The sequence below is a fragment of the Wyeomyia smithii genome, chromosome 1 (genome assembly GCF_029784165.1).
Source record: "Wyeomyia smithii strain HCP4-BCI-WySm-NY-G18 chromosome 1, ASM2978416v1, whole genome shotgun sequence".
Taxonomy (NCBI): domain Eukaryota; kingdom Metazoa; phylum Arthropoda; class Insecta; order Diptera; family Culicidae; genus Wyeomyia; species Wyeomyia smithii.
In genome coordinates, this window is record NC_073694.1 from 136,799,496 (window position 1) to 136,813,238 (window position 13,743).

General features: G+C 40.5%; 1 protein-coding gene across 1 annotated transcript in view; it reads left to right on the forward strand.

Moving 5' to 3' along the window:
- The window catches only part of LOC129718766 (uncharacterized), an 88,651-nt gene extending 74,908 nt beyond the window's left edge, over nucleotides 1-13,743 (forward strand). The window contains exon 3 of the mRNA XM_055669816.1: nucleotides 13,279-13,743. Within this exon, the coding sequence (XP_055525791.1) occupies nucleotides 13,279-13,583 (305 nt within the window). The 3' untranslated portion in view covers nucleotides 13,584-13,743. The remainder of the gene's footprint in view (nucleotides 1-13,278) is intronic.

Consider the following 13,743-nt stretch of genomic DNA (forward strand, 5'->3'; position numbering starts at 1 on the left):
TTTATATTAGAAAAACAATGAGAACTTAGTTGCACATCTTATTAAATAGACGAATCCGTTGGGTGCACTCAAAAAATGTTTGCAGAAATTGGAAATAAAAACAAGATCAAAATTGTGAAAGAATTTATACCTAAAGAAATTTCCTATTTAACAATGACGAGGGTTGGTAAACGGCTGGGCAATGCGTACCAGCAGTACACCCGTACTAGTTGGCATAAAATAGACCCCAGTGTGGTCCATAGCATAATGCCCAGCAACTCCTATCACTACCTCCTCGTGGTACCAACTGGGATACGAGCAACCAAGGGAAGATCGGTGAACCGGTGGGAACTTGGTCGTATGCTGACAGGGAAGGGGGAGTTGTTCTCCTTGGAGAGCAGCTTGCCTGAGCGTCTGTTCCCAAGGTCAGGGGCGGCTCAAACAGCGACTGATCCGGAGCGGACGGCTGAACTATGAAATGCGGTGTCTCGCCAGCTACACCCAAGATGGCAGCCCCGTCGCGAGACTAGGCATCGCAGCCCTAGTAAGGCAGCATGCTGAAAAAAAACATACTACGAACAATCCAGAGAATGATACGAATCGGAACAATCGGTATAGACCTAGGCAAACGAAAAAGGACAACGATTGGAGACTTGGTACTTGGAATGTTAGGACTCTGCTCGAACCGGCACGCGCGGGCATCTTGGCCAGAGAGCCAACGGAAGGCAAAAGTGGAGGTAGCAGCCATACAAGAGGTGCGTTGGCCTAAAACCGGAGAACGGGAATTCCGAGCGATCGATCCGACCGCGGGCACTTCTTTCAAGTATCATATCTACTACAGTGGCGGCGATAGAGCGGAACGGGGCGTCGGTTTCGTACTACTTCGAAACCAAATGAAGCGTGTTATTAGGTAGAGGCCTATTGATGACCGTCTATGCGTATTAAGGATCAAGGGCAGATTCTTTAATTACAGCCTTATAAACGTGTATGCGCCGACAAACGATAAAACCGATGACGTAGAGAAGGAGTTCTATGAGCTCCTCGAGAAAACGTATGGAGAGTGCCCACAGCACGATATAAAGATCGTCATCGGAAATACGAACGCATAAGTCGGACGAGAGGAGTTCTTCCGTCCCGTTATTGGTTGGGAAAGCCTTCACTCTTCCACCAACGACAACGGCTTGAGATTAGTGAACTTTCCCTGCGGCCAGGCAAATGGCCATCTGTAGTACCCATTTTGCATGCTGAATATTCGGAAGCACACCTGGAGACACCCCAATGGAGAGGCCTGCTCCCAGATCGACCACATGCTGATCGACGGCCGGCACTTTTCAGACGTCATAGATGTGCGGTCCTTTCGAGGGCCAAACATCGACTTGGATCACTATCTCGTGGTAGGCAAGATTCGCGCCCGGCTGTCCAATGTATTTAAATCGAGATCGGCGAGGAAGATACATCTGGACATCCAGAGGTTATCAGCGGAAGGAGTTGCTGCAGAGTATACTCGGAAAGTTGATAGACGGATCGGTGATCCAGCTGGAGTGGACCTGAACGAGCAGCGGAAGCACATCCATGATGCGGTCAGCGAAACAGCGCGAGAGGTGATAAGCATCACAACGGGAACCACGCGTAGTGGGTGGTTCGATGCTGAGTGCCTAGAATCGAGCCTACGCCAACACGTTAGTAGCAGCTAATCGTGTAACGCGTCAGATGCGGGAGAAATACCGGGAGGCGAGAGCTGCCGAAAAGAGGCTTCATCACCGTAAGAATCGTGAGCACTACGATCGCGTCCTCGCGGAGGTGGAGAATTGCTTCACCAGGCACGACACGAGGAGCTTCTATAGAACGATCAACGGAATCAGGAACCGGACCGTGCCAGTACCTGCCATGTGCAATGACAGGGAGGGGAACCGATAAATCGCAGGTGGCCAGGCGTTGGAAGCAACATTTTGAAGTTGTGTTGAACGGTGAGGAAGGAATGAGAGTCGTCGAGGGGAACAGGATAGAAATTGGGGAGGACGGACAAGCTGTTGACCCACCAACATTGGACGAGGGGAACAATGCTTGCAAAGAGCTAAAGAACAACAAAGCCGCTGGGAAGGACGGCTTACCGGCCGAACTTTTCAAAGTTGGGAGCGAGCGGCTGTGTAGTGCAATTCACCAGATTATCCTAAGGGTATGGTCTGAGGAACAACTACCTACGGACTGGTTAGAAGGACTCATATGCCCTATCTACAAGAAGGGACATAGACTCGAGTGTAGTAATTATCGAGGCATAACCCTCCTCAATTCCGCCTACAAAATTCTCTCCCGTATCCTGTTCCAGCGACTGAGGCCGTTGCAGGAAGCCTTTGTTGGAGAATACCAATGCGGGTTTCGAGTGGAGCGATCTACAACGGACCAGATGTTCACCTTGAGACAGATTCTCGACAAGTCTCGAGAATACAACCTGCAGATACATCATCTGTTTATAGACTTTCGAGCGGCGTACGATACAGTGAAACGCAACGAGCTGTGGCAAATAATGCTAGAACATGGTTTCCCAACTAATCTGATTAAACTGATACGTGCGACACTCGACGGTTTCACACCATGCGTCAGGACAGCGGGCGAATTTTCGGACGCGTTTGTGACGTTGGATGGTCTAAAGCAAGGTGACGGGCTCTCGCACTTGCTGTTCAACATAGCTTTGGAAGGTGCAATACGAAGGGCAGGTGTGCAGAGGAGCGGCACCATCATCACTAAGTCTCACATGCTTCTGGGTTTTGCGGACGACTTTGAACAGATTGGTGTTAACCGTAGAGCAGTTGAGGAGGCCTTTACAGCTCTCAAAAGGGAAACTGCGAGAATTGGACTCACCATAAACACTGCCAAAACGAAGTACATGGTGGCTGGCAGAGAGCGTGGTAGTTCTGCGGGTGTTGGTGCTGCGGTGGAGATGGATGGGGATACTTTCGAAGTGGTCGACGAATTTGTTTATCTTGGTACTCCCGTGACATGTGACAACGAGGTAAGCCGCGAGGTGAAGAGGCGGATTGCGGCGGCGAATGGGGCTTATTACGGATTGCGTAGCCAGCTTAGGTCCCGTAGCCTACAGATCCGTACGATATTTGCACTCTATAGGACTCTGATCCTCCCGGTGGCGCTCTACGGACATGAGTCGTGGACGTGGAAGGAGGCCGATCGACGAGCGCTTGGGGTCTTCGAGCGTAGAATCCTGCGATCAATACTCGGAGGCAAACTAGAGAACGGGGTGTGGCGCAGGCGCATGAATCACGAGCTGTACGAAGTATACAAACACGCTGATATTGTCAAGCTGATGAAACACGGCAGGTTACAGTGGGCTGGCCATGTAGCACGGATGGCGGATGAGCGACCGGCAAAGATAATATTTAGCAGAGAACCGGATAGAGGCCGACGACTTCGAGGCAGACCGCGCACGCGCTGGATGTGTGCTGTCGACGAAGATGCCAGAGCAGCGGGTGTAAGGTAGAGATTGTCGTTTTCGAAAGTGTCGTTTTTCGAAAGTGTGTTCGGGTCGGGTTCGGGTTTGAAAAATTTTGAAGGTGTCGGGTACGGGTCGGGTTCGGGTTTGGTGGGAAAAAAAAATTTCGGGTTCGGGTCGGGTTCGGGTTTGAAAATGTCGGGTTTAGGTCTGAAAACCCGAAACCCGACTATATCAAAAAGGCATTTTTATAAGATATTGATGTCTAATTTCATGCAACTGTAAAAATCACTAACATTTCAATACCATTCGAGGCTCAAAGCTTCGGGACAACCTTAAATCGGTATAAAAAATCGATCATCCAAAAAAAATCTCGGGTTCGGGTCGGGTTCGGGTTTAACAAAAATAAAATTTTCGGGTTCGGGTGTGATCGCCACTACTTTGATGAACCTGCTCAAATGGACTGCATAGAACCGGTCAAGAGCCAATTGCACTTGATTTGTTCCGCTATATGCGCACAGATTGTCCCGTGCCCGTGGTAGCTTCTGTGGTCATTATTAATTATAAAATTTGCATTTCATCGTTGGAACAAGTGTGGCTCGAGCGGAATTTTATTCGCTTATTTGCAGCGGCGTTTAGCGCGTTTGCGCGCATCAATGGCTGCTTTCACGCCTTTTTGTTATATCCCTCTAAGGGACTTTTTAACTGCAGTTTGTTATCCCCTTATTTTAGCAAAATCAGAAAAGTCCAAAAACGATACGAAACAAATGTGGTTACCAGAAGGTTCAATGGAACTAAAATTAAGAATCAATTACGGTAGAAAAACCTATCGAATAACAGCTGAACAAGGGTTAATGCGAACCGATTGTCGATTTCACGTCTGGTTTGTAAAGCGTGGATCACTTTCCGTCGGAAGCTGACCACACGACACACCACACCACACGACATTTATGCAAAGTGATTCACGGAAGAGATTCGCAACGTCGACGTTGAACGAGAACTCATCAATCACGTTCATTTTAAGTAATATATTTATGATGTAACGATATTAAAAAAACGATCAGTTGATTACTGCTATGAAACTTGGTAAACCTTCGTGTGTGATCTTCGAATCGAATAGATCAGTGTGCATTAGATTTATGAGTGAACTGTAATATTTATTGCTTAATTTTCTTTCTATGTTTGATCGTTGCGTGATACATGCGATACTTTCTCCATTTTTATTTTTTTCCCTTTAGCACTTTCGTGTCCTTTTTTTCATTGCGTATGCCTGGTGACGTATGGTCAGGGTAATAACTCAATCGCTCAAAGGTGAATGAATAACTGTACAGCAAGTAGAAATATAGGAACAGTATTCAGTTGCTGTATTCACCATCGTTGGCGGCTGCTAATTTATGGGATGTAAGATTAGAGCGACATCAGGACTGTTTCTTTGAAGGTGACATTTCTGCCATTTTTCGGAACGTATTGTTTTCACTGTTCTATCGAGACGAGAATCTGTTACTAACTTGACCTATGAAGTCAAGGCAAAATAAAATTTTCAATGTTTCACATTTTTCGGATGTGTGAAGACATTTTACTAAGGAGCGTGGAAGAATTTCAACAAATGACTTGCCTGGTAAAATTCATAATAAACTTCAGTGTAAATAGTTATACACACTATATATCATATTGCTACTGTAATAATTAAGACTGTTTTTCATAAATAACTTTTAAAAAAAATGCACAAATTGCGGAAGGAACAAACAACTATCATTAGACAAATTGAATCAATTCGGAATTGAATAATGCAGGTAAAATAAAACATTTCCTATGTAGTATACTTTTGTCATACTTAGTTCCATCAACCAAACCTAAACCAGAATAAGTCATAAAAAATATGTTGTAGAGGGTTGCTTGAATTGTTCTAATTTATACTATCCAGTATCCATAACATTTTATCTGGAAAAAAAAATTCAGAATAAACTATTCAACACTACGGAGAAAATAACGTTTATGAAAAAAAATGTAGAAGACTATTATTCAATCCTCAAAAATCTCTCACGTTGGTCATAAAAAACAGTACGATAAATCGAAAGAAACATTGCAAACAGTATTTATGACACCATAACTAAAAACGAGCTACAGACAACATTATTACTGATGGTCAACAGATAAACAAACTGCCATCTGCGCCTCGATACGGTATGCCATTAACATGATGAAAGTAGAAATGCTCCTCCCAAAGCTATAAGCTAAATGCTTGATCTTCGAGACATGCACCAAAAACGGTTCCCAACAAAGTTAGAACATGCCATTCGGCGCAGGACAAAAAGTGCAACTCAAGACTACTTTTATTACTTTCCCTTGATGTCAAACGACGGGTAGGCAGCTTGATGGACATACTCAAAGAAGGACCTTCAATTTAAACCGAGCCACAACGGGCAGTTTTAAAAATATTACCTCATAAAGAACGAAACAAAACGACCGATCGATAGAGATGAAAGCTGCGTATTTCAAGTCATCGACTCCGAATGAAAGTAAAAGGATATAACCGTTTCTGGCATTTGTACAGAATCGAAAGTAAAAAGGGTCTCATGAACACACAGTTAATTTTACGACCTGAACTCTGTTTTAAGCGAGGTAAAAGCTTCTTTGCTCTGAATTCTTAGAAAGTGGAGTAAGTAAACGGAAACGCCCTGAAAGACTTACTGTCACAAAAGCATCTTTTGGTGAAAACCGTTAAAGTTATAAAGCAATTATAATTACCAAAATCTGGCACTGTTTGTTTTCTTGGATCTGAGGCATACCAAAGCTGACGACTGCAATAAACAAATATGATGACGTGTTTCAATAGAATTAAAACTGTGCGACCTTAGTCCTCTTTTATGAACTTTGTTTCAGTTTCTGTCATTTTTGTCATGGTCTTGAAATTTCGAACTTATGTTACTAGTTTGTGTAATCGATTGAGGAGATTGAAGAAACCTCCACCTTTAAGTATAATTTATCGCAACGAAGCGTTTTTTTCTCACCATAAATCATGTAAAAATACTTCAACTAGTTCTGAATAGTATCATATGTGCAGCAAAACTAACTTTTTTCTCGAAAGTTTCCCACATCTGCACCAAGCTGCTCTCTAATAGAATTGATCGATCAATTTAGTGCAATCGGTGATTAGCTGCTTGTTAGTACCGGCGATAACGATCACGCGTAAATGTGCGGTCCATTCTCCTATTGAAGCACACGATGCTGTTAACGGGTAAATAACACAGGTTGTTTAGAATCTATACTAGCACCCTTCGTTGAACATGTATGTATACATATAGAACTGGTAGCACAAAGTCAGGTGTCGAACAATAAAAAACGAGATCCATGTCAAATCGTACCCCAAGGGAAGCGGTAACAATCGGGAAGGTAGAGCCTTTTTTCTCTCGCCATGGGAACGATTGTCAATTATAAGCTAATTAATATTAATTGGGAATAAATCGAACAAATGATACTGATTTCAGCAATACAAACGGTGTACGCTATTTTCTTAACTATTTTAGCAACATGTACAGAAGATAACAAATCTTGTTCTAAAAGATCACCGATGTTATTAAACAGCAACAAACTTTATCTATGTAGGCCTACCTAATTGTATTTATTTATTAAAGTTTGACACATTTCGAAACTATAATAACGGTTTACAGTAGCAGAAACAAACAGGGATGAAATCAAAAAGTGGATGGCTAGCAACGAGCAACCACACGTACCTACAAACATCCTTCGACTATTCGGAAGTGAAAAAATAACATTTCTCTCTTGTTCAAGAATCAAGATGCATCTTTTCTTCAATCTAGCGCCTCTGTTAACATATCATATTTCGAATGCGCATCGCGGTTCCTTTGCCAAACAACGTTTCCTGTGTGTGGTTCACCTTAAATAAAGTTTGGATTGAACAAAATGTGAAAAGGAACGGAAACAGGATTTTTAAAATGCACTTTTCCTTTTTATGTTTCCGGGTACAAAACTTTTGATTTCTTAGCAAACGGTAACGAGAAACTTTTGAATAACGGTACCACGTGTGAGATCCTGTTAGGCAATGATGAATATCAGCATATGGACTTGCTACGATATTTCGTTGAGGGGTTATATACCTTTTTGAGAAAAAAGAGTAAAGTTTGGAATTTATTTTAAGCGTGTAGCACCCTTTTAATGCATAAAAGTAGTAACTTTCTGAAAGTTCTGTTAATCAACAACAAAAAAACACGTTTGTTCATAAAAAAAATACCAGTTACTTGTTGAGTAATGGTCGTTTCCCCGAAACGCTGTTTTTTGCAGAGTTTGCGGTGTTTACGATTGAGATCCTGAACTGAAATCAAAAAAGTCATATTATTTCATTAGTTTAGAAGTGTGCCTGAATATCTGGATATCTGAACGATCATTTTCATAAGTATTTTGTTTTCAGTACAAACGGGAACGTTTTTCCCGAAATAAACGTGTTTTAAGCGCTAAACATTATATTAAAAAATTTTTTCCGGCGAAGTTAAGCTTCGTGTATTAAAAAACGATCACCTTATTTAATAACCAACATTTTAAAAAAATGAAGAAAATCGGTTCAGTAGTTTCACCGCAATCGTAAACACGGCAAAGTCATTTTTTGAGAAACACCTATCCGAATTAAGCGCGTATAAAGTTTCAAGTTTACCTTATGTGGCCGTGACGAGGTGCGCTTCAAATCGCTTTAACTTTCTTTCTATTGCTCAGATCTTTTTAAAAATTTGTGAAAATGCTTTTAAGAAGTTGTAGTTAAAGATAATGCAAAAAAATCTTTCGATTTTTTGAAAACTAAAAAAAGGTATATAACCCCTTAATTGATTCGGACCGATCATTTTCGATTTGGGTGCGAATAAGCACAGTTGTTTGATTTTGGTAGAGTTGTATTTTTTACTCAATTATCAACAAATTTTGATAAATTTAATTGAAAGTTGATGGATTAATTTTATGAATAAACATCATAACAAATAACAATGCTAAATTAGAGATATTGAATACGCTCCTTTAATTTCACTCTAAATTGAGCAGCTTTACATTGTTTATTAAAACGTCAAAAATTGAGTAAGTTCTGTTTACTGAACTGAGTAACAGTTACTCAGATTGTCATAATTTTCTGCTTTACTCTTTATTGAGTGGTATTGAAAACATTTAAAAACGTTTCGCTAAAAATAAGTTGTTGTTTGGAAAAACGTGTTGTATTGTTGTTTGAAAAAAGTGTTTTTTATTTGTGTATTAGAGTACCTCCAGATATGAGAATGGTTATGGATTTTTTGGCATGTGTACTATTAAAAACCTGAAGTCACAGTTCCTGGGTAACAGTGAACCGTATTGCTGCGGTTTTTAATGAAGCTGCTAAGGCAGAAGATACACTAATGATTTGATAAGTTTTGTTTTTTATTATGCAGAATACAGATTTGAAAAAAAACTTGTGATTTTGTTATAATTTGATGGAACAATCCTCTGGCAGTTTCATTCATCAAAGGGATCAAAAGTCAAAACGAGCAAACTGAGTAGCTTTTACTCAGTTTCATTTCAATGCGGTTTTTTAAGAAGAGGGTGATTCCTACTCATTTTCTGACACATGGTGACTCTACCCATAAATGAGTAATATCATAAAAACTCTGTTCAGAGTAGGTTCACTTTGAACGAAAGTGAGTGACATCTCACTCAGGTTAGAGTTAAATTTGACGAGCGTGAAAGATATTTTACTATCGTAATTTTCATAGACTTTCGTTAATTTTAGAACTCAATTCAAGACCAGATGAGAAGCAATGTTTTTTGTGAATATTACAGTGGAAAATCGCGATTTCGCGGAAGCTGCGAAATTCTATATTGGCCGCGAAACTCACATGCATAAGCCCTCGAAATACCTCGATATCCATAAAACCACTGCATATCGATCACGACATATTATATTTTTTTCAAAGCGAATTGCATGCAGGGCTGCAACATTTCGAAATTGCAAATACTCTCAAGTTTGAACTATAGTAACACTGGCCGACAAAAACAACACTGGTCGACTATTCCGTTTAATTTCTGGTGCCCCTAGCATGGATAGAAGAATAATTTTTTGACGCTTTTGTCTACCAGTTGTCAACACAGGTTTGCCAAGTACCTCAAACTGAAAATAAACGAACGATTATAGCTTTATAACCTTTCCTGTGAATTTATGTGCCCTTAGCTAGACTGGAAGTGCGTAAAGTCTGCAGAGACTTGAATAATGTTTTCCCGTAAGTAAACGTAGAAGCAATGAAACCAGCGACCAGTGTAATCGTCAGTGTCATCCGTGTCAATTTTCAACGACAATCCAATCAGTAAGAAAATGAGATGTATTATTTAATATCGAAATTATTCGATTTGAGCAAATCCTTTTCATGAAGTCAATAAAGTAGACAAGCATCTACATTTTCAACCTCATTCACATAGTTTTAGAAACACAGCATATGCGAAATCACAGTAATGTTGCTAGTTATCATTATCACTACCAACTGATTGAAACTGAAAGTTATTTTCATTACGGCTCGTTCGTTGAAAATTGAGATTCACAATTTTCAATTTTAACTAAAAATCCTTTCCTGACATTAAAAATCATCGTTTCATCGCAAAATAAATAATAGACGCTCAACTTTATTTCATTTAAAGTCGGTGTTGCGCTGGAATTCAAAGATGTAGCCCTGAGCCCCGATACTTAGCCTCAAGGAGTACTTTTGAAATTTGAATTTGATAATTCCCAAGCTAAGACCACAGTATGGTTACCCCCCACCACACACGCTCAGTATCTTACGCCCATAGAAGGACAAAACAATGATAAAGCTGTTGGGTCCTTAACCGACGCCCCAGCTGCCTCCACTACGCTAGCCCATTTTGGACCACTAGTGCTGGTTTTCGATTCAGCTCAGACACCTATAATAGACGAGGTTTGACAGCCGGTTCTTCTAGTTAAGCTGAGACGCACCGTGAAAAGCATTTTGGAAGCCTCTGACTTTTCTAACCCAGTCGCGCCCATTGCAGCGTTCGTTAGTCAAAGTCGTCTCGGCCCTGTGGCTAGTGGTGAGAACCGGGTCTTCCAGCTTCCATACTCAGGCAAATACTACTTTCACTCAGGTTTATCTCTGTGTGATGAAATTACCCGCACTCGGGTGACTACGAGTTCTCCCGAGCTCGACAATATTCCTTCATTCCCGAACGTTGTTCGGTCGCATCAGCAAACCACACTACCGAGTTTCCGGAATCATGAAATCGCTGCCGGTACCAGAAGACCCGGAAATCGGAACGCATTGTATACAGCATTATGGAAGCTCCCAATCCCTCTGGCGCAGTCCTGCCCACTGCCGCCTTCGTTCACCATAGTAGTTCTGGCTGCGCTCGTACCTGACTAACAGAAACACTTACGTTAAAATAGGTGATTATGTTTCGTTCTCATTCCAAGTTAAATCCGTCGTTCCACAAGGTAGTCTTCTCGGACCATTCTTGTTTCTGTTGTACATGAATGATGTAAAACACGTCCTGGAATGCCAGAAGAAATCTTACGCTGATGATCTTAACCTTTACTATGTTATTTAAAAACCAAGTGAAGCCCTCTTTCTCCAAAATGAACTAAACGTCTTTGCGGCATGGTGCAAGACGAATCGAATGGTCCTTAATGCTTCCAAATGCTCTGTGATATCCTTTGGGCGTAAGCGACCGCTAGCTTTCACCGATTACGTCTTAAGCGGCACTGTTATAAAACGCGAGAGCACCGTGAAAGACCTGGAAGTACTTCTTGATTCTTCACTAACGTTCTAAAATCAAGTTTGATCTCTCACTCGCTAAAATCCGCCATACTTTGAACAAACCCGCCGTATTATGACGTTCATGTTTTGCTGTTGTAGCAAAACAAGCGGCATGCTGCAAATGAATAGTTTGTTTAGAGTGAAAATACCACCCAAAATCATATATTTTGCCTAGAATGACCTGCATGTCTGCATCCAGGTCATTCTAGCATGATGAAATTCCATGAAAGGAATTGAATTTAAAAAAATTGTTTTAGAAAAACCCAATAGTGTAAAGCCACTTACATCATGGTATTCAAATCTTGGACTCAATATCGACAATTCCAATGATAAGAACGAAAACTCTGATTGACATGGTTTCGAAAGCATCATCTCAGTTAGGATTCATCTTCCGATTTGGCAAATACTTCCAGGATGTGTACTGCTTGGAGGCTCTATATTGTGCTTTAGTACGCTCAACGCTCGAGTACTCAGCCGTCGTAAGGGCGCCATATTACCAAAACGGAATCAATAGAATCGAGGCGGTTCAACGAAAGTTCTTACGTTTTGTGCTGCGTCATTTGCCGTGGCGTGACCGGAATAATCTTCCCAGATATACTGAGCACTGCAGGTTAATACATCTGGACGTTCTCAACGTCATAAGAGATGTCGCTAAAGCTTTCTTTATCAGCGACTTACTAACTTCTAATATAGATTGCTTCGAGCTACTCAGTCGTCTGGACGTAAACACCCGTAGACGTGCTCTTCGGTCCCATACGTTTCTTAGCACAGGCAGATCCAGGACGAACTACGGGATGCACGAACCGATGAAATGAATCTGTCGCGTATTCGACAATTGTTTCGATTGTTCCGATTTCAATTTGTCTAGACGTGTGATTAAAATAACTTTTTGAGAGTGTTGTCTGTTTGATTTAGTCCTTACTTATCAATCTTAGTATTAGCTTTAGTTTTAGTCATTGGAGTTGTGTCTACCTGTTGACTGTACAAACAAATAAATAATTAAATAAATAAATAACTAAATAAATAGCTCTCTCACTCGTTAAAACCCGCCATACTTTGAACAAACCCGCCGTATTATGACGTTCATGTTTTGCTGTTGTAGCAAAACAAGCGGCATGCTGCAAATGAATAGTTTGTTTAGAGTGAAAATACCACCCAAAATCATATATTTTGCCTAGAATGACCTGCATGTCTGCATCCAGGTCATTCTAGCATGATGAAATTCCATGAAAGGAATTGAATTTAAAAAAATTGTTTTAGAAAAACCCAATAGTGTAAAGCCACTTACATCATGGTATTCAAATCTTGGACTCAATATCGACAATTCCAATGATAAGAACGAAAACTCTGATTGACTAGCTGTCTTACGAATACATAAAAAACCATTCAGCACAGAAACATCTTTGAATAAACATCAATCGAAAAAAAATGAAGCCAAATTGCAGCCATTCAGGCGCCATTCGGGTGCTGAAGAAAATGGATATACTTATGTTTGTATTTCACCTTACACATTTCGAGTACCTATATCGTCTCAATACACAGACTGCTTAAGCTGCTTGAAATATATTCCCCGCCCTATTTATCATTTACGCCGGTTTTTTAGCCCAAAGTCAAATTTTGTTGTTTTTTAGCCCAAAGTCAAATTTTGTTTTGTTTTGTTTTTTGTTATACATCCAATTTGCTACAGCTCTTTAACGTTTGCGGTATACGTAATATTTGGCGTTGGATTAGAGAATCAATCATGCAAGTTGTTTCCATAAATGGAGATCAGGGGGTAAATGAGTACTACACGTTAGCTTTGTATTTAAAAATGTTGCAAATTTGAAAAAAAAATGAAATTAATACTAATTAGCGTTTTGGCCTTTTTTAAATAAACATCAATTTTAAGTTGTGCTAGTTTTTAAATCAACTGACGAATTTTTGAATTTCAAGTTTTTTTAGTAGTTTGTAAATTGGTGTTTGCTGAAAAGTTTTTTTTTTAAACTGGTTCTGAATACTTTTGTTATAATTAAAATAGTCAACAGCCTCTTTAAACTAGTTTTGTTACTTTAATTTGTTTTTCAGACATGGGAAATGGTAACTCGATGTTTTACGTCTTCGCTGATCACGTCAGAGTTTCCGAAGGCGCGACGAATATCCTCAGTGCGATTCAGGATTTAATGTGCGTGCAATTCGTACACAGTTTTGTGTACATTCCAAAGGCTTCGAAGTTTCTGGAACTTCTACAAGAGTATTTCCTTAAACTCTTTCCCGCCAAAGGGTCAAAGTCCAGAGCCACCCGTGTTGGAAAGCAGCAACGGCAAGTACAAAGGGTCATTGCGGCCTTGTCTAATCATCGATTGCACAATGAGGCAGATCCGTTACACTAAGATCTCTATGAAATGCGATAATAAAACAAGTTTTCACACATAATAATATTCTGCATTTTTTATTCGTTTTTTGAAAAGAAATATAAAAACTATTCCTGTACGAGTTCTGCGTGCATTGAAATGCATCAGACGACAAACAATCGCAACAGCTTGTTTTCGA